The sequence below is a fragment of the Ascidiella aspersa genome, chromosome 4 (genome assembly GCF_963924565.1).
Source record: "Ascidiella aspersa chromosome 4, kaAscAspe10.2, whole genome shotgun sequence".
NCBI classification, from domain to species: Eukaryota; Metazoa; Chordata; class Ascidiacea; order Phlebobranchia; family Ascidiidae; genus Ascidiella; species Ascidiella aspersa.
The window spans coordinates 579675-603855 of record NC_139450.1 but is presented as its reverse complement, the minus strand read 5'-3'; the positions used below and the strand labels follow the sequence as shown (position 1 = coordinate 603855).

General features: G+C 35.3%; 3 protein-coding genes and 1 non-coding gene across 4 annotated transcripts; 2 read left to right on the top strand and 2 right to left on the bottom strand.

Moving 5' to 3' along the window:
• The first annotated feature begins 476 nt into the window (after positions 1-476).
• On the top strand, positions 477-7884 carry LOC146146519 (large ribosomal subunit protein uL4B-like). The gene is made up of 8 exons (XM_083387223.1): positions 477-534; positions 1864-2099; positions 2733-2914; positions 3433-3557; positions 4027-4156; positions 4657-4753; positions 5843-5986; positions 7704-7884. The coding sequence occupies exons 1-8, from the start codon at positions 532-534 to the stop codon at positions 7855-7857; spliced, it is 1071 nt and encodes a 356-aa protein (XP_083243349.1). The 5' UTR covers positions 477-531; the 3' UTR covers positions 7858-7884.
• LOC146146520 (small nucleolar RNA SNORD18) lies at positions 3269-3339 on the top strand. The gene has a single exon (XR_014495256.1). It is a non-coding gene; the product is annotated as a small nucleolar RNA SNORD18 (small nucleolar RNA).
• A 1363-nt stretch (positions 7885-9247) lies between the features above and the next one.
• Positions 9248-12812, bottom strand: LOC146146518 (protein SHQ1 homolog). The gene is made up of 7 exons (XM_083387218.1): positions 12523-12812; positions 12152-12336; positions 11666-11808; positions 11290-11399; positions 10752-10924; positions 10234-10420; positions 9248-9803 (listed from the first exon to the last, which is right to left on the bottom strand). The coding sequence occupies exons 1-7, from the start codon at positions 12663-12665 to the stop codon at positions 9266-9268; spliced, it is 1479 nt and encodes a 492-aa protein (XP_083243344.1). The 5' UTR covers positions 12666-12812; the 3' UTR covers positions 9248-9265.
• A 1179-nt stretch (positions 12813-13991) lies between these two features.
• Positions 13992-22873, bottom strand: LOC146146517 (uncharacterized). The gene is made up of 4 exons (XM_083387231.1): positions 20278-22873; positions 17243-17375; positions 16104-16166; positions 13992-15255 (listed from the first exon to the last, which is right to left on the bottom strand). Exons 1-4 carry the CDS (start codon positions 20364-20366, stop codon positions 14752-14754), a joined length of 789 nt encoding a protein of 262 aa, XP_083243357.1. The 5' UTR covers positions 20367-22873; the 3' UTR covers positions 13992-14751.
• Positions 22874-24181: the final 1308 nt, after the last annotated feature.

The window sequence follows — 24181 nt, the reverse complement described above, 5'->3', positions numbered from 1 at the left end:
TTAAATAAAAAGTTAAAATCGTCAAAAGACGTCGTGTTGCAAAAACTATTTATATTTTGCCGTGCTAAGACGGTTTAACGACATTTAAAAAATAGTTGTTTTTAGTGAGCCTACGATATTTGTAGTGGTCGCGCTAAAAAAGGATAATTTTACTAGCAAAGAAAATGCAAAGATATTTTCATTTAAAGAAAAACATATGCTTATGCAACAAAAGTGACAGCCTTTCTAAAAGAGAATATATCATGGTTGTCCTTTTTTATGTTGTCTAAAATTTGTCTAAATGCTAACTGATATATTAAAGCAAAATATTTTTAACAAAAACTTCTAAAACATACATAATATAATATTATTTCCGATTGAGATCAGTTTATCGAATTTAACTGTACTTATTCGTAAAACTTGTTTTCGAACTGCTCCCCTATAATAATAAAACGCGGCCATTAAAGCACCGAGTACGCCACGTGTGGTCAGTGTCGTTCTTTTTGGTAAGAGCACGTCAGGGAAAAGCGTGCAAGTTCGTAATTTATAAAAATGGTGAGTTTTTAGCTAAAATTGACATGTTTTATTGATTATAAATCGCACAAGGTAGGTAATTTATGTTTACTATTGTATGTTGTTTAATTTTAGTTAGTTTAGTCCGTTATTTGCGCTACCACAGTCGCACATTTTAATCTTAACTTATCATACGTCGTTATTTTTTAATAAATATGCAGGATTTTTGTGCGAAGACATGTTTTATAGTAAAACCAACAGTATTCTGGGTACACTATGCACGCATCTGTAATGTAGCTTAATAATAAATTTCAAAGCCAAAAAGGTCGATTAGATTGACAGCATCTTGATTAAGACGCTTCGATACGAACTTGTATCATCTTCAGTTAGTACAATTGCGTCCTGCCTTTTATAAGTGAAGCTTTGATTTGCTTTTCAGCCACACTAACTGAAGATGATAAAGTTCGTATCGAAATGTCTTAATCAAGATGCTGTCGATATGCTCGACCTTTTTGGCTTTGAAATTTATTATTAAGCAACATTATTCTGAATGTCATACTTCGTAGTTAGTATGGCTGTTGGTAACGCGTCCCGAATTTTACGCATTCTCACTAGGTAACCCGAATAAAAGTTTTCTGTTTTGTAGCCTGTAGTAAGTGCGTAAACTCGAAGTCAGGCCTAGCCTGCAGCCGGCCAAGCGATTTAATCCTGTCTGCTGCTCATTTTCAATTTAACGTTTTTAAACATAAATGAGCCTTAGTATGAAGGAATTACCGTTGGAAGGGAACCTAGTCAAACTCATACCAGCTTGTAAGCAAAAATGTACTTTTAAAAGGAATTATACATTGTAATATGTGTCTTTCACATTACCCTTTTTGACACTGTCCACAAAACATTTTCCATTTCTCCTGCTGTCAAAATAATTGCCTATCCTTTCTCCAAGATTGGTTTTGCAGCTTTAAATTGCACAGCTGTTATAACTAAACTAAAACTTTCACAGCTGAAAATCAGGTACTATACTAAAAAATTAGCACAACAAAAATTTTGCACGTTAAGGCTACTTTTTGCTGATGATCACATTTTACGCAAACTGCTCTAAACTTTTTTTTGAGGCTGAGTGGGAAAGAGTCTTTATATTAAAATTAGGTAAAATTATAAACACTGAAATTTACTTAACCTATGTTGTTATCCTCGCATGTTATAATTGTTTCAGCAAGATTTACAATATAAAGCCCCGGACAAAAATGTGGTAGGATTCTAGACCAGCACCATGTCTTAAAATTGAAAATTGTGTAGCATACCAGACTTGAAAGAATAATAACACAAATATCATTTAAGATAATTCAAAAATGTATGTATTTAAATTTCCAGGCGTGCGCTCGACCCCTAGTGTCTGTGTACACTGAGAAAGGTATTCCTTCGGAAACCACCGTGACCCTTCCAGCGGTGTTCAAAGCCCCGATCCGACCCGATGTGGTCAACTTTGTTCACTCGAACATCAGCAAGAACCATCGCCAGCCGTATGCTGTGAACCGATTCTCTGGAGAACAAACGAGTGCTGAGTCATGGGGAACTGGTCGTGCTGTGGCCCGTATCCCTCGTGTTAGGTAACGCTTTTCGTCCTTTATTATAGAATTGTTAAATGCTACGTAAATATTTGGTTGGACTCAGTAAAGTAACCTACAAACATTTGTGCTAGGTTAATATCATGAAAAGTATTTTTTTACTTAACTTTAGGAACCTTTTATTTTTATGATTTATACCCAAATTTATTATCCAAAATATATTTTTAAAACATACAGTCTTAATGAAGTATGAAAATCTTCTCTGGTTAATATTTTATGCTGATTACTTCTAAAAACTAAATCGTAAAGCTGTTTTAAAATAGTCAAGTGTTTTTAGATTCCCTGCAGTCTGCTCTGTTGTTGCTTTTGTAAACAACAGTTTTCATATGCAGGGAACATTTATACCAAGTCATTATTTTCAGCATGAAACACTTTTGTGCTAAATATGCCTTGGTTACAAAAACAATTTTTAAGCTATAGTGAAAAGGAAAATTTTATCAATGATGATGATAGAATTAGGGAATGCAGGAAATTTACATTTGTTGAGAAATGCCCAATATTAATTTTCAAATAGGAGTTTAAATACATAAAGTAAACAACAGTGAAAACCATTTCTTAAAAATATTGAAAAATCAAAATTTTGTTTCACTTAACTTGACAGTGATATTTCCACAGAGGTGGTGGTACCCATCGTTCTGGTCAGGCAGCGTTCGGTAACATGTGCCGAGGTGGCCGTATGTACGCTCCAACCAAGACATGGAGGCGTTGGCACAGACGATGCAACATCAACCAGCGCAGATACGCTCTCTGCTCGGCACTTGCTGCTTCTGCTCTGCCTGCACTCGTCATGGCTAAAGGTGGGGTTTTTTGGTCATAAATATATATATATATGTGTATCCAACTGTCTTTAAGATTATGCTTTTACTAAACTTTTGGCATTGGTATTCATTTTCAAGCTACATAAGTGCACAAGTGTACCTTAGTATAAGTCTATTTTTTTGTATTTAATATGGGTTTATTGTCGTAATATTGATAACAAATGCAATTTTGTTAATTTTTTATGCCCATTGCATAATTCACATCGATGTTTTTTACTTGTATCTTTATATCAAATGATTTCTTTAGGAAATTAAAAGTGAAAGTCTGAAGGTGCATTTCAAGTATTTTTTCCATGTATTGTAAATTATGTTTTGAGCCAAAAATTTTGCTTCATAAAGTGATGAGTTATACTTCAGGTCCGTGTTTTTGATCAAATAATGACAACGATTGGAGTTCTGATTATGAAGCAAAATTCATTTTCACCAAATAACAGTTTGTCGTTCTCTTAATCATTAAAGAAATGCAGAAAATGATCTAAAATGGTTATTCTTTGTAGGTCACCAGATTGATGGTGTACCAGAGGTTCCACTGGTTGTTGAGGACAAGGTTCAGCAATTCAAGAAAACTAAGGAGGCTGTGTCTTTGCTCAAGAAGGTTAAGGCATGGGAAGACATCAAGAAGGTTTGTTAATGTTCTTAGGTTTTTTTAATTGGTTAGAAAAGGTGCATTACTTTAATCACGTTTTTTTCTTTCATTTTTTCCATTGTATTTAATCAGGTATTGGAGACGTTCGGTATCACATGGGGCCTTCACTATAAAATAAATACAATTAACCAGAAAAAATGAGTTAATGGCTGGTTTTAGTCAACTTTAGGACCAGTTGTATGTGAAAATGACTTCAATAGAAACATGTATGTTATAAAAAAGACAGCAACAAATTGCTCTTTAAAATAAAGTTTCCATTCTTTGCTTTTAAGTTGCATACTTTTGTCGTAATTACATTTTGGGTTGATTTTGATTTTTGAAGGACCACCGGTCCGCAAATTTTGTTTTGAAATTTTACCGGTCCGTAAGCTGAAAAAGTTAAGAGCCGCTAACATCGAATCCTTTTTATGACCTTAACTCAGATTTATGACCTTAAACTTTTCAGGTGATGAAATCTCGTCGCATCAGAGCTGGCAAGGGAAAGTTGCGCAATCGTCGTCACACGCAGAAACGTGGTCCCTGCATCATTTACGACAAGGACGAGGGAATTTCAAGAGCTTTCAGAAACATCCCAGGTATGTCATGGAAGTTCATTTTGGAATAAATTTCGTTTATTGAGAATATTGAGAATGAGAAAGATATTGTGATTAGGCGCTATTTGATTTTATCTTAAACTTTGAGTCGATTAACATTATCTTCATTAAGAGGTTTCGATACAAAGTTGTATCGACATTTTCAGCAACTTATTATCAAGCTACGCATCACAGATCCCAAGTATTGTCCACTGTTTTTATTTATTAATGTATAATTGTTTTTTATTCAGTTATTCAGTATCATACTCCCCTGCAGTCTGCTCTGTTGTTGCTTTCTATAAACATCAGTTTTCATATGCAGGGAAGATAACAACTGGATACCTTTTGTCATGCATAGAATCCTAATTTTATGCTTAAAGGGGCCAGTTACACTTGGTAATTTAAAACTAACTGGAGCGAAATCAATCATTTTTATCACTCTTAAAGGATGGTGCTTAAATTACCCTAATTATTGAAATAATGCTTAACCCTGTTTCACCCAGGAACAACCCTTATCAGCGTCGACCGGCTCAATCTGCTCAAGATCGCCCCTGGTGGTCACGTGGGACGTTTCATCATCTGGACAGAGAGTGCTCTTAAGTAAGTTTACTCACAATTATTATCCACTTCAGAGTGTAACCTATTTGCTGATATAAAATCCTTACATTATGTTTTTTTAATTATTCCTACCGTAAAAATTTGTTGCTTTTTTCAAAACCATTGTTTAGTATGAATTTTGCATAACAGAATGTTCAAAAGTCACAAATATTACAAAATATAATTTAGTGCTGCGAAGTAATGCCGCAACTTGCTTAATGCGTTTGTTAGGTTTCGGCCACATTTACTAAATTAAAAAATATGGATCAGGTACAACTAATAGAGTGGCAGACTGGTCGATTTTATTTTAAGTTTGCCAGTACTACTGGTCTTTCAACGACGTATGCACAATAATTTTATCTTTTTTATCTGATACTGATACCCACTATTTGGCCAAAAATAATCGTGATCTGATCCAAATGACATCGTAACAAACAAAATAGATAACATAAAACGATCAAAGTCATTCTTTTCCAGTTATTAGGCTAGAATTTGCTTAGCGTTAAAAAAAAATTGTTTTTTGATTAATTTTCCTTCAAAGGTAGAAATAACTTCTTTAAATCGCAAATCATGGCTGAGAGTGCTACATCAATTTAATATCGCGACCACCCTCCATAGTATTGGGCAGGTACTGATACTTACTCTGGATATTTGCCCCCATCTGATATTAGTGTTCATCCCTAGTTGAACTGTGAAACCCCATTTACAGTTCCCATGTTCGAGCAGAATGGTCTAGCAAAGCTAGCAATTCAGGTTGGACGCTATGATAAGATCTAAAGTGATATATTATATATATTTGACAAAAATCATAAAATTCTTGTAACACTGATGTAAAATTTAAAAAAAAAAAAACCCAGGTCAAGAAATGTCGCAATTACAAACAGCTGAAAAACTATGTTAAAATGAATAAAGAGTTATTCAAAACGTTCAAAATGATGACTACTTCTGTATGGGCTTTGATCTTATTATTACGTCTTAAAAACAGTTTTTGAATCTAGCTTTGCTGGACACTGGTCAGAAATAAGGTTGGCATTTATCTTTCAAGGGTCGATTTGTTACCAGGTTTTTTAAATTGAAACCTTCCATCAACAGGAGATTGGATGGTTTGTATGGCACATGGAGAAAACCTTCTGCTGAGAAGTCCAAGTACAACCTGCCGATGCCAAAGATGACTTGTACTGATCTCGGAAAGATCCTCCAATCTTCCGAAGTCAAGTCTTCTCTTCGTGCACCAAAGTAAGCTGGTCATAGTGGTCATAGTTGTTTTTGCTATGTTAACCACTTTGTTTGTTAACATAGCTGGCAGCACATTTTCTGTAGGAAATAAATTACTTTTGTGGCAACCTCAAATATTTTTACTATTCCCAGATTGGTAATACAATGTTATGTACAGCTTTCATATAGAAACAAAATCACACTTTTAGTTAGGAGTATTTTAAATTCATGTTTAACCCGGTTTTATTTGTAATTGTTATGCGATGCCATCTTCCGTAAAAATAATAAAATAGTTACCTATCGTGTAATTAGAAAGACGTTTGTACCCAATGTGTTGTATACAAATGTAACCTTACTCCGGTCACAGTGGAGTCCCGAGTAGCTCCGACTCCTTCCCATCTATGAAACTAAAATGGGAAGGATTTTTATCAAATTCTTTATATGGGTGTCATATAATTTATTTACCCACAATACAGGATTTTAAAATATTTAACTATAATATTTCACCTTCTAAATTGACGGTTTGCGGCCACACGAATGCCCTAGTTATGTCTCTTGTGAGTTCATCTACGAAAATTACGCTCTTTAGTGAAAAAAGCAAGAAAGGTAAATAAAACAACGATAACTGAACTGCACTAGAAATGTTTGTTTTTTTTAACACTTTTTGAGCCATGGAACGGGAACACACAATAAGACCTAAAAAGCAACAATGCATAAAGCCCAAAAAACTATAAAACCATAGTATTAAGACAAACGACATAATAAAGCCAAATACGCAGTAATATCCAGTACAGCATACGATCAAAATCGTCTGACTAAGACCTAAATCTGTCGGAATAAGGCCTAAATTCATCAGAATTAGTTCTAAATTCATCGATATAAGGCCTAAATTCAACGGAATAAGGCCTAAATTCTTTGGAATAAGTTCTAAATTCATCGGAATAAGGCCTAAATTCATCAGAATTAGTTCTAAATTCATCGATATAAGGCCTAAATTCAACGGAATAAGGCCTAAATTCTTTGGAATAAGTTCTAAATTCATCGGAATAAGGCCTAAATTCATCAGAATTAGTTCTAAATTCATCGGAATAAGTCCTAAATTCAACGGAAAAAGGCCTAAATTCATCGGAATAAGTTCTAATTTCATCGGAATAAGACCTAAGTTCATCGGAATAAGGCCTAAATTCATCGGAAGAAGGCCTAAATGGCCAGAATAAAGCCCGAACCTGTAGGTAGAGGGTATGGGACGATCGGGGGCCATCGGTCTGGCATCGGCCGTTTTGTTGACTACGTTTGGACGCCCTAGTCTGACCGGCGCCGTCAGGGCGCCGCTGTTTCGGCACCGGATTTTTTGTCCTGTTTGGGGTTATTGGTGGGTAATGGGTGGGGTTAGAAAATGGGTTAGTGTTGAAACTTTTAGGGGAGTTAGTGGTGTACTTAGGGGTGGGGTTTGGGGTTAGTTAAAGTGTTGTTTAGGCCTGATTTTGACCTTTTAGGTCTTATTCCGACGGATTTAGGACTTATTACGATTTAGACGGTACTTATACCATAGGTATTAACCCTATTTTGGTCTTATTCCGAATTGTGTTTTATTCTGACGTTGGTGTTGTTCTTATCTTGGCCGTATGGCTGGAGTCCCATGGAACCCTTTATCCTTTACCCGGCTATCATTGCTGCGATAAAACAATAAAAGGATGTGGATATGACAAAAAAAAAAATTGTAAACTTTTTGTTTTAGACGAGGTCAACCTCGCCGCTCTGCAAAGAAGAATCCTCTGAAGAACATCCGAGTGATGTTGAAGCTGAATCCAGCAGCCGGAGCAGTGAAGAGAGCCAGCATCCTTCTCCAACAGAAGAGAATCCGAGAGAAGGCTGAGAAAAAGAAAGCGTAAAAAGTGCGCCAATAAAATATCTCACTGGAAAAATAGGCTCTTTAGTTTTATTAGTGTGCTTGACTCGTCAAGCTTCTGTGCCAATATTTAAAAAGCTTAGGCGTGAAACTAGAATAATGTCCTAAAAAATCATCAAAAAGTTTTAGAGTTGACGTCATAAAGTTACGGCATATCCGGGCGTCTAAAAAGTAACCTTCCCACACATATTATTAAACAATGTATAAACTGTGTTATCAGAACAGGACTACTTTACTGGCGGACTGCGGTTCGAATCCGGGCCTTGTCTGTCTCGATATTTACTAAGTTTTTAAACAAAATCAAAACCATACCTGCGACTCGCTCTTACCACTTTAGAACCAAGATTTAAAAAACTAGCAAGAAAAAAATGGTAATTTTCGCTCTAGTGGTGACTAAAAAAACAAATACATTTCGCTTATTGATTTTGCTAATACCGCTTTACTGGTTTTTGTATATAGGTAAACCATGACATTTTTATAACTGTAAATTATTTCACGAGAGTTATAGCGGACCTAAGCAAATTTCAAACTTTTGTAACTGGACCCTTGCTAAAAATAGTGGAATAGCCCGAAGTTAAAATATCAATTAAAAAAAGCTTCTTTGGTAATTACGAGCGTTCCATGTCATTCACCCTGAAGAAGGCGATCAGCACTCCAAATTTTTTTTTTGCCAGTGACTTGCTTAATAGCAATGTTTTTTAATCTTTGGAAGCTGTTTTAGCCATAGAGAGAAACGTTTCTCTCTAGTTTTGACCAAATCGCGTGTGGATTCGAGATAAATCATAATTAACCAGTAAGGTGGCGAGATCATTTGTTGAAGATTTGTGATTTCTGCTGAACCCGTTTCCTAACTGCGGGGGATCGTCAGTGGCGTATCCAGGGTATTTTGCACCCGGGGGCAAACTATAAAATTGGCGCCCTCACATTTCCTATTAAATAAAATAACATACCGGTACATTACTTTATACGGAAAAATAATTCAATTTTTAATAGAATGTTGTATTCGAAGAAGCGGCCACATTTTGGCATTTGAAAGCCTGATTTTGGCGCCCGGGGACATATGTACCCCACCGCCTTCCCTTAGCTACGCCTCTGGGGACCATAGTTGCTCATGTGCACGTTGTTTGAATAAGCAAGTACAAGTTTTTTGTGTGCGAGAATATTGATTTTACTGGGGTCCACAGAGTTATCTAATTAGAAATGGAGGTTCACCTACAACAGTTTTTTCCGCTCATCGGTCGCGACCAAACTTTGGTTGGCATTTGATGTAATAGTAGTTTAGCACAAAACTGCAAGAGTCAAAACTCTTTTGGCTTGCAGCACACTAAAAAAACGTAAAAATGTTTCTAACACTGATTAGGTCAACACCAAGATTGCAAAACAGCGTTTTTTTATTCGCTAAATGTTTCCTCGTTAATTACTTCAATAAGTGGTCGTTTGGTGGAGCTGTCCGGTAAAATTGAAATGTCAGATTCGATTTTCGAGTTTTTCGCCTCGGCTTGGTCCGAAATCGAAACCGACTCCAGCGCTTTTGTCAAATCTTCATCACTTCGGACAGAATCGGAGTCTGACTCGCTTTCTGATGATGTTTCGCTCTCCGAATCATCTTCTGTTGATTCCTCTTGTTCTTGTAAAACCAATTCTGCTGCTCTTTCAAGACACTTAAGGTCCAAATTTACATCTTCCTTTGTTATGTCCGTCTTTACAATCGCATCCACAAGGGATTTTAGCGCTTCTTCGCTTGATTTTGAATTCTGCAGCCACACGATGTAATCGATGATGTAGAGATCATTGAGAATGTAGCAAGGTGCATCTGTGCACGATTTGAAGACTGATAAAGTAGAGAGCAGACAGCGAATGATCGATCTTCTTCCATTGCGCAGAATGCAAGTGACATCCGATATTATAGTCTTGATTAACGCCCAGTTTCTAAACATAAAAAGGAAAATATTTGTTGGCGTTAAAAAACCTACTGAATGGCATATATATGAGGCTGCAGTAAGTTGGGTCTTGGCTAGGTTGGACTGAAAATACATTTTTTCCTTTTTTAAATAAAATACTATTTCCATATGGTAGCATACCAGTCATGGTTATTCTTTACAATGGTTAAAGTATATAAACATCGTCATAAAAGTAAAACATTAACTTTAACCGACCAAATAAAATGTTGGCTATTTTAAAGATACCATTTTTTGGATCTACTAAGAGAATGTTACCTTCATCAAATTAGGTTGACAGTTTCAGACTGAATTACAAAACAGATTGTTAATTAAGTTCTTCTATACTCAAATACTAATATGATGAGCCCCAAAATAAATTTTCAGCCCATTTTTAGGTTTCTATACGTGGGCTAGTTTACCTGTATTGTGGGTAGGACAGTGATCTCCTTGCACAAGCAATGAGGCAATTGGGAACAGATGTCTGAGTATCACACCATGATAAAGTGGGGCTCACAGTTCTAATCGTCCAAGCAGCTTCAACATTATCCATGTCTTCTTCAGTAGTCCGAGCATGATAAGCGTAAGCGAATAAAATATCTAGCAAACCTGGAGAATGTAAATTTACCCAGTTAGGCAATATCATACAAAAATGCTAAAAACGGGAATTTTAGCAACAATTTGCTTCAAAGAAATATATAAGTGGAATTTTACCATACGGTTATACCACAAAATATCCATGATTTCTCTAAATGGAAGTATAGTTCATGTTGGAAATTTCCAAAATGGAGATATATAGTACAAGTATTCACAAAAAATAGGCAATATTTAAAACAATTTTATGTAATTATTAAATTGAGGTTAACAAAATGGCCAAAGCCATTAGAAAGTAAGACATACAATCAAAAATCAAACACTTTATGTCTAAAATCATATTTACCTAAATAAGCCAGTTTACAGTCATGTTTATTTAGAAGATACTCTTTATTTGCTAGACTCTGAAGTAAAACTTTTTCTTCGTCAGTAAACACAAATTCATCTTTGGATGTTTTTTTCCACCAAGGTTTAAACGAAAGTAATAAGTCAATTTCATCGGTTTCATAAAGATCTGCCCTATGAAGTCAAATGTAATAGAAATGTAAATTTAAAAAGACTTTGAAACTGCTTGTAATGTTAAGAGTGCAAACATGAAATATTAAAACAATGTTTTACCTAAATAGAAATAAATAAACACAAAACAATTGTAAACATTGAAAACTTTAAAATAGCATTTTTTATACGATGAGTGAATGTACACTTTCGCTTACATATCACTACAAGCCAGTAGTTTTGCATTGTAAATATAATGGTAGTTCTGTATGGCTCTTAAAATAAATAAAACATTAGTCACAAAATTTAACACTTCTCTAATTTTAGTAAAATCTGCTGATTAAGAGCAAACTGTTCATTGTAAAGGTTTTCGAAAAATTGCAACTTACAAATAATGATCCGAATCAAATTTATCATTTTCTGATTCTTCTCTCAACATTTTCCGTTTGCAAAAATTTGTTTCATCAGGATCTTTTATGGAAACTATATCCAAATCATCCTAAACAATAAAAACATTGTCAATATTACACTTCATACAACAATTTAAGAAACATACATATCCAATCATACCAGGACCATTGAACTCCTGCCATAGGTGGAGTAATGGTCCCGTTATTGCCGGAGGTCATGAGTTCGAACCTCACCGCAGGCAACTTATTTGTCCTACATCACTGATACAAGAACTGTTATACTTATAAAATTGTAAGTTTGAAGTATTGAATTTTAGTTAAAAATTCTAATTTATTTAGAACTTAAAAAGTCAACCTGAAGTTTTGCGATAACATTGTGTTTCTGGTTAGCAAAGCCGTATCCATAAGACGGCAATAAACATTGGTCATCAACATTTGTTGCAGAATTGCACCAATCTATAAGAGATGCTTCAAACTTTTCATCGGCACTTTCAGAATCTATATAATGACAAAATAATAATGTCTGTGTAACAAACATGTTATGGAAAATATACCTTAAGGAAACATTAAAGAGTACAAGCTATTGCTGCCAGGCATAATATATAACGGAGTGTTGCTCTTCCAGCAGTATATATAATAGATCGACGTTTCGACGACGTTCTGTATAGCACGTCGAAACTATTATATATACTGCTGGAAGAGCAACACTCCGTCATATTCAAGAGTACAACAAAACGCTTATAATATGGTAATAGTTCATCATGGCCCATAAAACATTTGTAGATGTGTTACATGTTAAGTACAATTTTCAAGTACAAATAAAAGAAAAACAATTACTGACCTTTGTCTATGATTTCTATAGTGGGATGTTTCTTTTCTTTGACCTGAAGAAGCGATGTCAAAAGATCTAAGTCTTTAAACGTCTCTCCAGATTCTACCTTCTTGAGTTTTATTAAATAGTCGCCTTTGTCTGAAATGTACCTACAACTTGATTCATCATCACAAAGATTTCCCCCAAACTTCAACCTAAACATAAAACAAATTCAAAAACAATAACCCCTATTAGTAATTAATTAGTGTTTGACATAGTATCTTTTTGTACGAGTTTCTAAGTTAAATATGCCTATAGTATTAGTCTTAATTAGATAACTTTGTATAGGCTACAAAAATTCGTCTTTCAAAGTTTATTAAGTGGAGTATTATATAAGTCACCTCAAAAAATATGGTTTTGCATAAAATGTAAAGTTCTCATTTTCCACAAAAATGTCCACTTCTGACACTTTGGTGTAAGGAGCATGAACAGAAAGCAACAAATAATCATCAGTTTGCTCGATTTCAAAAGTAGGTGTCAACATTTTGAAATAGTTACAAGTGCAACAAAATCAAACGTGAGCTCTATGACTTCGTAATTTTATGCAGCTGTAAATAGTAAATCAAATTGGAAGCAGTGCCTTACAACAGACTTGGTCAGAAATTTAGGAAACATTGGGGTAAAAATAACAAAGAAAACCTTAAAAGATTTGCACTTTAAATGTAAGTTAACATCCAATGGCAAGCAGTTTAGGTCAGAAGGCAATTAAACAGTTTTGTTACTAAATAAAAAAAAGCAAAAACAAATTAAGTTTGATTTCTCGTTTATTATTGTTTTTAAAACACATGTTGTTGTGTAATGGGAACTCGTTACAGCGAAAACAAGTCATCCGTTCAAAACTCCACGCTTGGGTCGTTACGTGGAGTTTTCTGAATAAGGAAATCTCTTTCAAAATCAAACAACTTATAAATATGAGGACTTTAAACAAGAAATGGAACGCTAAAGAAACAGCAAAAATGAAAAACGCAAGAAAGATGGCCGACAAGAAGGCAATTGAGCAGTTCCACAAAATCGTTTTGCCTTCATTACTGGCACTTGTTGGCTTATTGGTGCTGTTCGTTTACCTGAATACGCGTTGATAGTTTGCTTTAAAACGCTTACAAGGAGCATCGTATTGGGAGTCATTAGAACTTACGGGAAAGTTGTTCATTGGGAATTTCATTTGTGCAGGGAAATAACTAGCTGTCATCTTCACAAGAGTGTCTATAGGGTTTATTAAGTGAATAGATTAATAATGATCGTTGGTTTAGAATTCTACTAAATTTTCTTTTGTGGGTTTCTATTGCTAATATTATTTGGGTTCAGTTGGTCAATTATTTTAACATTTATTCTCCCATTTAATTTCTTTCTTGCCATTGGATTTTGACAACTCATTTTGTTATGATTGAGAAAAATGTGACATGATTCTTGACCAGCGCTAAACTAGCATTCATCTTTCAAATAGTATTTCTGGTTTTTATTCATTGAATAGATCAAAATATGGTGCCCTTTTACCTCATTAATGAAGTGCCTTTGTGTGAAATGCAGCAATGCAAAGTAATTTATGCTGTGCTTTTGTCATAATTTGTGTTATACTTCTCCAGTAAATGTAAAATTTCAAAGCTGATTTATGTAGTGCAGAAAAAACAGAAATTTATTGACCTTTATTGGCAAGAATTGTGTATTTATGATCTAGATATTAAATATTTTTCACGTTTTTTGTATATCTGGCTTATTTATACTTCCAGCCCATTTGTATTACCAAGAACTGTATCCTTTACAATTTTAATTCTAAAGAAATTTTGTTGTTTAACCCTGGTACAATCAAATATGCAAATGCTCATAAATATTTATATGTTCTTCTAAATAATAAACACAATTACACTTCAAATGTTTACATTTTATAATGCATATACTTCAGTTCTCTATACATATCTACAATTAAGTGCAAAGTAACAGTGCAATGCAATAACTGCATTCAATCTTCACCAAAGCAAGTAGTAACTTGTTCTTAAGTATAAACAGTTTCCTGAAAAAAACATTTCGATAAAGCGTATTTGCTTTTTACATATTTTACATTACACAATAGACACCAAATATAAAGGCAGTGTGTCGAAGAAAATTTATAAAAAAATGTTAGAAAATCGAAATAAAAGTTTAACATTGTTAGTGTGTTTTCAATGTCATTACATTAAACATAATCACAAAAGTAGTACAATATCTAAAAAACAATAGATTAAAAATACACAAGGTATTTATCATTTTAAGTAAATAGTTTTGCAGATAAGGTCATTAACATAATTTAAAGTTAATATGTTTAATGGCATTTAAAACATTGACCATATAAATTAATAGCTGAATGTGATAACTTATGTACTACGCTAATATCTCTAGTTACAACAATTCTAAATTGTCACAAAGAACTTTATTTACAGGGTTAGACGTCAATATAAAAAAGAACGGGATTTTAGAAGTGAACTTAACTAAAAAAGTAATGTTGTGTTTCGTCGACTGTACCATACCAAATGGGCACAGTGAAATAAAAAAAATGTTTTAAAGTTTAACTGACTTGTGTATTTTTATAATAAAGACTAATTTGCATTTGAGTAATCATTCTCAACTCCCTCTAAATGTGATCGAAACTGGTCGGAGTCCGGCAGTTCCGGGTTGGGATTAGTGCCTTGATTTGCAAACACAGTATTTGGTTGTTCCTGATAACGTCTGTCGAAATACTCCGACACCGACATGCTACCAAGGTTAAAGTTTTCGGCGCCGTTTTCCGCCGCGTATTTATGCAGGAAAATGTCTCTGGTTGTTGTAATGGACAGCAAGCCGACCAAAGAGTCAAGGAAGCCCAGGACTATGATAATGCTGGCTGTTGTCAGCTTCTGATTGATAGTTGCTGTAGCTAAACATCGAACTGTGGTAGCTGCTGTTGCTGTAGTGGGTTCAACTGTTGTGTTGCTGCTTGTGAAGCAGTTACCATCCATAGCTCCCCGCACGAAACTGACTGTAGATATTTCTGAGATGCCGATTCCCAGCATTATAGCAGCCATCAGCATGCTCAGAGCAGAGAACCCGCCGAATAATAAGATCTGGAGAAACAGCAGGTTTTTGGTCAAACGATTTTGGAAACTTTTAGTTTAAGGTTATACACAAAACTTTTTCGGTAATGGCTTATACCTTATACCAGTGTTTCTTAACCTTTTTTATTCGGGGGCGCACCTAGAAACGTATGAAAACGTGGCGGCGCACCTTACAAGCGAAGCGAGCGCGAAAGTTTTGAGGTGTTAAATTGCCTGCATTTTTTATTATATGGCTTTTATAGTTGCATATTTTTAAGGGGACTTCCAGCCTTTGAAACTAAAAACTTTATTTTGTCCATTAAACTGTTAATCCGTTTAATTTTGGAATTATTTCGACATGTTTTTTCGTTTCACTAGCGGCGCACCTAGCAGCCTTTCATGGCGCACTGGTTAAGAAACGCTGCGTTATACAATGACTACCGTTCACTATGTTTTTAACATCACTGCGTTGCATATAGCGTAAAATGTATTTAGAAGCCTAGCAAATAACTACAGAACGAAGTAATTTTGTTAACGCTGGGAGCGAGCTTTTTTTAATTGGCACTAAAAATATTGATTGCACTGTTTGTGATATCACATTTTAGTTTGCATGGCGCCTTTTGGTCGACAAGATTACCACAAAATGGAAACATACTAAATACAGACAGAATTGATGCGAAGATCGACAAAAACAAATTTGTATTTACATCGTAAATATTGGCAAAAAATATGATTTGGGGGCATGACTTTGTGCCCCTCCCAAGATCCGCCCCTTAACTGTGCTTATACAGTGGGAGACCAAAGTTAGGCACCTATTACGCTGGCTAACTTGACCAATTTTAAAATAGTGGCTACAAAACTACTCTACTTGTCCTTACCGTTGTCCGTCTCCTTAGTTCAGACCGTGATGTCACGAGTCCAATGCTGCCTGTTATGGTGATCTGAAAGAAACAAACAAAACTAACTATTTCACAAAAAAACAAATGGAGGTGTTTTTAGGTTTAGAGTGCGTTTTGCTTTGTTGTAAAAAGCGCTGCGGAGTTGGAGTTGAGTATAAGATACAGGTAAAACTACCCGAGTCCCGAGCCTGACGTGTACATACGCATTGCCAAATTTGAAAACTGATATGGCCGCCAACTGTATATTGTAAAGGTGAGATGCATATTTTGGATATTTTCCAACCGTGTATTGTGAGTGGACGAATTACCTGACACCCCTAAAAGTGGATTGCTAACTTTCCACGTTATTTTAGTGACGTAAATAGGTAAAATGCAGGCTGAACAGTCAGGGACGGACTCGACAAAATCGCACATTTAGCTGGAGTCGGGTTAGTTGAAACCGACTCCGGAGCCCTGGTTGTAAATGGGAAGACACATTAAGACCTAAAACGCAACAATACCTAAAGCAAAAAAATCAATCATACCATAGAATTCACACCAACGACATAATAAAGCCAAATACGCAGTAATGCCCACGACAAAATAAGAATTTATCGTCTGAATACGACATAAACCCGTCGGAATAAATCACAAATTCTTCGTAATAAGGCCTAAATGGCCAAAACGCCTGAAACTGTAGGGAAAGTGTGTGGGACGATCGGGGGACATTAGTATGGCATCGGCCGTTTTGGTGTAGAATTTTGGGTGCCCTAGTTTGGGGCGTCGTTATGGCCCTGCTGTTTTGGCACCTGATTTTCTGCCCTGTTTGGGATTCTTTGTGGGTAATGGATGAGGTGAAAGGAGTGCCATAAAATGTTGTATATGCCTGATTCTGGTCATATAGGTATTATTTCGACGGTTGCATGACTTATTCCGATTTAGACGGTATTACGACTATTAGGTATTAGTGCTATTTTGGTCTTATTCCGAAGTGTGTGTTATTTCGACGTTAATTTTGTTCTTTCTTCGATCTTATGGCTGGAGTCCGTTTTAAATATAAACAAACAACTATAGTTCTAGTCACTAGTGAAACGAGATAATAGTAACAGTTTACCACATCTACAAGTAACACCGCTTACCACAGTCCCTGCCCACACTCCAGTTGCGATCTTGGATTGCGTGAAAATATCCAAAGCCACAGAGCTAAATGTGACGTCAAACACCCCGATGCATATCGCCAGAACCCCGATCACCAGGTGAATGAATCCAAGTCTGGGGGAAAGTAAACTTGAAGTTAAATAAGCTGGGATCTATTTATACGACAGAACTTTCTTGGTGTTTGTAAACTGTTGCTCCCAGGCATAGTAATACAAATAAAAAACAGCTCTTCTGGTAATTTTAATTCTTGACCAACGTTTCGGCAACCACCGCTCAGTGTCACTCACCCTGACGAAGGCGACTTGTATAGGTTGCCGAAACATTGATGAATAATTAAAATTATCAGAGGAGCTGTTTTTTTATTTGTATTTCTTGGTGTCTGTTTCTGCATGCCTTTGTTGATGTATTGCGGTGGTCGACTAACTTTATTTGCCACCGGCCTAATGTTCTTTAAAGGATATTGAAGGCCCAATACGTAAAAGCACTACGACAACAGGGGAGCATAAGGGATTTTAGTTTAGGGGGCGTTAATTTGTTAAAATGACGTCACAAAGTTACGTCCTGTTGTTCTAGGGAGATCTCGTGCGCAAATATGCAACTGAAAGTCACTCTAATCGTGTGCTGTTGGACGAAAAAACTCTGTTTAGTATAACTGCATTTATGGCCGTAACAGAAAATCGAAAGTTATGAGTCACACGACGCATTATGCCATAATAAGCACATCTGAAATAAATTTTGTTACGTTGATTGAGAAACAGTGGTTAGGGCATATTAAATATTGTCGTATAGTTGCATTTGTTTAAACCACGACAGTATGGAAAGTATAAGGCAATTGGCGTTTTTGTTAAAATATTTCATGTTTAAGCGTTCAATGTCATTCGCCGTAAAAAATGCGACTTTGATAGGTTTCCCAAAAGTTTGAGCCGAAATATATTTGCCAGATGAGCTATGTTTTTCATTAATCGACGAGTTTCTTCTTTACAAACTACTAAAAATCATAATACAGTACAGATCTAAGTCTATTAGTTCCTTGTATGGGAATGCGTTCCACATACCTAAGGCTACAAAAGCATTTCTACCCCGGGCAGTATTCGTTCTTGTTGACTTTAGCATACCAGGAATACTTGGACGTCTCCGCAGAGTAAAGAGGTTGACATTTGCCATTTGGCGCCGATGCAAGTTTAAACAAGCAATTTAAAAAAGGGTAGATCAATGTAGAAAAAAAGTAAATCTAGATCGCTTCACATAAAAATAAAAGAACAAACACAAAACTCTCACTAGATTCCTCGACAAATTTAATTAAAGAACGCATTTAAAATTGCTTAATTAACTTTTTAAACGAGTTTCAAGCAATTTGTCAATTTATTTTCTATTGGGTGTTTTAGTTTACATGCATTTCTGTAAATTTGGTATTATCATTTATCAGTGGTTCTTAAACTTTAGGGTTTCCACGAAACCCTTTAGAAGAGGTAAATAGATTAAGACATCCTTACTATAGTATTTTCACCAAGTGGTTACATACTGTAATTTCGCAATGAACGAAATTTAATCAACACACACATGAAGTGTACACAGTGTATAATAAAATTTTTTGATGTATTAGATTTATTTGTAAACAAAAATATGATTAACATATTGGAAAACAAGAATCCAATTTTTTTTGACACAGTGGAACATTAGAAATGGCTTCCCGGGCCGGGAACCACTCCCTTTCAGTTTTAATCCAGATTCACTTCCAGTTTACACTAAATACATAAAAAAATGAACTAACTAAAAAATTACTTAAATAATCTAAAATATCTCGTTTTTGAGTGACAGCGTATAGTATCACCATCACTAACGTCTCTACCATTTAATTATTTCTGTGGTTATGCCTGAAGTTAGCATCTATCGTATAAATCCTATTTTTAATTTGAAAAAAAAGCGTCACATTATTCAACCTAAAGCTGTCGGCTGTTTTTTACATTTAATGTATATTTGCGATATGTTATTTTGTTTCTTTACTAATTGTTAACATATCAACAAACGGTTGTGTTTTTTTTGCGCTATAAACCTAATTGTACCCACATCTGCGGTGTTTCAAAAGTGTAAAATGATACAGTTTGTCAAGGTTGTAAACAAGTCATTTCTAAAAGACAAAAGTCTAGTGATTTTCGATCATTAACGATTCAAGTCCAAATCATTGTTTTTATCCAAATGTCTTAAGTGTGCTTGATTCAAGTCATGGGATTGAGTCATTACAATACTACACTGCATTTATTATTCGAATAAGAGTGGATCGTATTTTAAAAATCATTTGAGTAACACAAACAGCAGCAGCAGGAAATATTCCTGCATAGATTTCTTTCCCAACTTGGCGCGATTTAAACGATAAAGTGATAGTTTATAATAGAGCCCTTGGGCTGTTCATGCGAACCTGCATCGCCTGGTTCTTGAGTTTTACTGCGAATTAACGAAGGCCAGCTAAAATACTGGGGGTTGGGTATGGACTGTGGGTGGTTCAGGTATGAATCTTTATTTTTTTTCGCACATTTACCTATAAAATTAGATTTTATTTTAAGTTAGAAAAATCAGACTAAATTTGCATCTTTGTAAATCTAACATAGACCTTTTGTGCGAAATATCTCACAGTGCATACGGGGCAAAAATGGAAGTTTCCATTATTATTGAAAACATTCCAGCATAAATTTTTAGTTATCGCATACGTGGGTCAGTTAAAATATAATTAAGGTTTTCAAATTGTGTTTTTTTTTATTTATTTTTATATTTAAGTCAATTCTTAACTTAAGTCATTGTAACACTGTTTTAATCAATTTAAATTTTCTAAGAAAATAATTACATTAAAACGATTAAAAACCGCAGTTTTATTTGAAATGGCGACTTGCAGAATATAACGCGTAAGTTTGGCCAAACAAACAAAACAAAACAAAAAGTTGAGCGAGCGAAGAGAATCGATACTCGAGCGTTATCGCGACCCTTTGTATCAAACAAAGACAAACACAGTGGCCATTGTTACCTGACAATCCTCACGTGATAGAGCTTGTGGCGCACGAATTCACCGGCGGGCCGCGGTTCACTTGGACCTGGTTGTGGATTATCAGCCATCGGGTCACATATTACTACTCTATCGCCTAAACCCTGCAACAAATAATAAAGTTAAGGGGTTTTACACGGTTGTTTGTGGTGCCGAAACGGCGTTACAGTAAAACATTTTTTTTACAGATACGACGTACCGGTAAAAATTATATTTTTACAAGAAAATGTCTCTTTTTCACCAGGCTATCCTGCCATCCCCTTGAATGCGTTTAAGTATATTTGGTAGTGCCTTATTACTATGTTGAAAATGAATGAAGGTTATTCGAAACGTTGAAATGTTTAAGTTGCCTATTTGTGCACAAAATCGAACAAAAAAAACCTTTAACCCGACCCTGTCCAAGTTAAGTCATTTGTGAAAAAAATTTGGTCCAAGTCAATATGTGTCAATTTAATCGTTTTACGTGCCAGACTTGACATAAATAGCTCAATTTTATAATAAAATGTTAAATGAAAACACTTATTTCAACCCAAGTCATTTGACTCAATGACTTAAAAAAGTCAAGTCATTTGAAAACAGTGACTTAATTGCACTTAAGTCAAGCTTAAATTAATACAGCACTGAGCACTGTAGACACTCAGCTTTGAAATTAGGTGAAAGCCTGAAGTTATGAGCAATCATTGTAGCATGTTTTTTCATAGGAAGAGGCGACTTATTCGGACAGAAAATTGGTTGAAATCAATGTACGTTGACTAATGGGTGTATGCGTAACTGACCGAGCCGGGCAAATAACCACTTTGATTTGTTATTCCTAGTTTTTCAAATTGGTTGAGTCCTTAGTTATTTTAGGGAAGCAAATGGTTTCGCCTGGTGCAAATCTTGACAGCCAGAGGCAGAAAAAGCCGCGGTACGCAAACAAAATGTAGAAATGTTTGTGTATTTGTAAGTAAAAAAAATGAAAATGAAGAATTATTGACGAACGTAATCTTTTTTCAGTTCTACAGTCTTCGTAATGGCGAAATTACATAGAACTAAAACTTCCTACTTACTCTAATTGTAGTTGTTGCCATGCTTCGAACAACAGAAATCACGAATCGGTTGTGAAACTTAAAAGTTGTCGGCCACTTCACGGTTGATTGACCAGCGGTATTTCGCCAAAAATAGAATTCCAGGGAGCTTATCCTAACTATGACGTCACTACCTATCAACCTCGTGACTTTTGGCGAATAATTTTGCGCCTAAACTGTGACTTCACCGTTTGATTGACCATTTGGTCGTTGGCTTATTAACTGAAAAGCGTGCTATCTCAGCGAAATGCAATTTAAGTGATTTTAAGAAGGCAAATCAGCCAACTTGCAAACAAAACTGACGGCTCGTGTTTTCCGTGAACGCTATGAGCTCTACGCTAAGTTAAAGATAAATGAAGTAATGAGACAATTTTTTTAGGGGGAAAATATTTATCAGCTTTGCTTATCCTTCGTGCAAAATACTTTTTCTTTATGGAATTTAGTTCGAAATTTCCTAATATTTAGCATGAATTATTATTAGAATCCATGCAAGGCTTAAAATTTTGATAATAGCGTATTTTCCTTTATGTCTTCTTAGTTAAATTTAGAGTTAGTATTTCCAAGTAGGTGAAAGATCAACATAAACAACATTCGAAATATGTTTTGCAAATTTGTAATTGATCGTCCCTAAGAATGTCCGATAATATGTGATCGCAAACTATAGCTGGAATTATTTTATTAATTTGGTACCAGATCGGCACCGGTAACTCGCTAGTACCGGATAAGTATCGAAACTATCAATTTGACATCGGATGCCGACATTATTAGACGTCTCCAGTTTACAAAAAAATGAAAAATGACGTAAATATATACTGTGGTTTCGTTCCAATGAGTTCCACGGCACAAAAAAAACATTAAATGCTGTGATTTTACTTAGAAAACAGAAAACATGTTCCGGCGAAAATCACTGACGTACATGATTAACAAAAAGGAAATAATCAGAAATAAATAAGATCGTAAGAAACGTATCAAAACAATGAAAATAATACGGCCTGTCTGCATTCTTATTATAATCCGTATTACTGAGAAATATGAACAAGCTGTTTTTACTACATATGGTGTACAAAGCAGCCTAATTGAAATAGCAGTATGTACAATATAAACTAACATTGCGTTAAACTTCGAAATTAAATACCACGATATTATAATCTAAGATAGTTCGCTCATATAAATATGCGACTGAATTAAATATTAGGTTCCAGCAGCCTCCGTTTGGTCACGTGTAGCTTTGTCAGTAAACACAAAAAGCTTTTCTCAAATCGAAATAAACGGGTACCAGTAGATTTCCACGATACTAAACCTGTTAGATCACTTTCAAGACTCTAAATTTTTATATTCTTATTGCACTGCAGACTATAAGTCACTAAACGAACCTTACAGTTTTTATTCCACTGTTGAACAAGGCGTAGCTGCGTAAAACAACGTAGCGTCGCTTTTAGGGCGTTTTCAGCAAACCCATTAAAAACATCAAATCCCGTATACTCAAATAAGTAACATTTGATGTTTAAAGTAAATAGAGAGATATTTGAAACTACCAAAATACCACCTACTTCTATCTGAGCTTTGATGTTACCACTGCGTCTAACTAAAACCTCTTACCTTCATGCCCGAAGGCCTCAACAGTCAAACCCAGTTATGCACACAGGCTGGTTTAAGCCGCCAGACTCAGGTACGACAAGAAATGCCTTTTATAACATCGGTAAAATTACATTGGAACTCGCCGAAGCGAGACGACTGTGTAACCGTAGACCGCACAGCAGGCTGTTGGTTGCTTAGCCTTGTATCATTCAGCCTTCAGCTTTCTAAGGCAAAGTGCTGGACCTTAGACTGGTATTCCCCGCGCGTGAGGAGAAAGTCACTAAACAAACGCCGTAAAGATTCTCTGGCGTCGTTTAGCCCGGTGGAATAGCAAGGTTCATTACTTCCGCTAAGAGTGCATTTATACCTTCTACGTTGTTGTCAGAAGAAATAAAAACTGCAAACGTACTTACTAATCATAAACATTTTAATCGTACTTAATAAGGCAAAACTTCGTTGAATTTTAAGAATCGTTTTAAATCTAAAACATACCTAACTTATACATTAAAGCGAATACCGGAGACAACTATGCATAGGCTTGATCGATAATTGTCATTTTGATATCGGTACTCGGTATTTTGGACAAACGAAAGTATCGCGATTGGTCCGATACCATTGACGTCATCACTACACTTAAACAAACAAAATAGATTTTATTAAAGCGTCCAAAATAGTCGTTTCCAGGTAATTAAGCTAATGTTTGTATTAACGTTAGGATGTTTAGAAACTATCAGTTACCAGATTTTTTGTTATCTTTCGAGGTAGAATTGCTGCACTTGACCGCAAATCATGACTAAAATCCCTATATTAATATCGTAGCCAATGCCAGACACCGCTCTAGTAATAAACAGACTAATACCGATACTGCCACCTGGTATCGGGAATCGGCTCCGATCCGATATTACCGGGCAACCGTAGTAAAAATACCAACCCGCATTTCTGCAGATCAGGGTCGGTAATCTACGGCCCGCAATCTGCCTTCCATGTAAATTATCAGGCTTTCTCTAACACAACTTGTCAAAGGGCCATTCCCCATATTTATTTTAGCTATTTAATTACGTTAATGGAAAAGTTTATCTGATAAGTTTGCGTTTTTAAGGCATCATTTCAGCCCAAAGGCGCCGTGTATACCCTGGAACTATAAACATAGAAATTTCGCTAACTTTGTATATTTTGATGCATTTACCGCCTGATTCTAGATGTACTTAAATCTAGTTTTAAATGTAAAAAAATAATTCTGC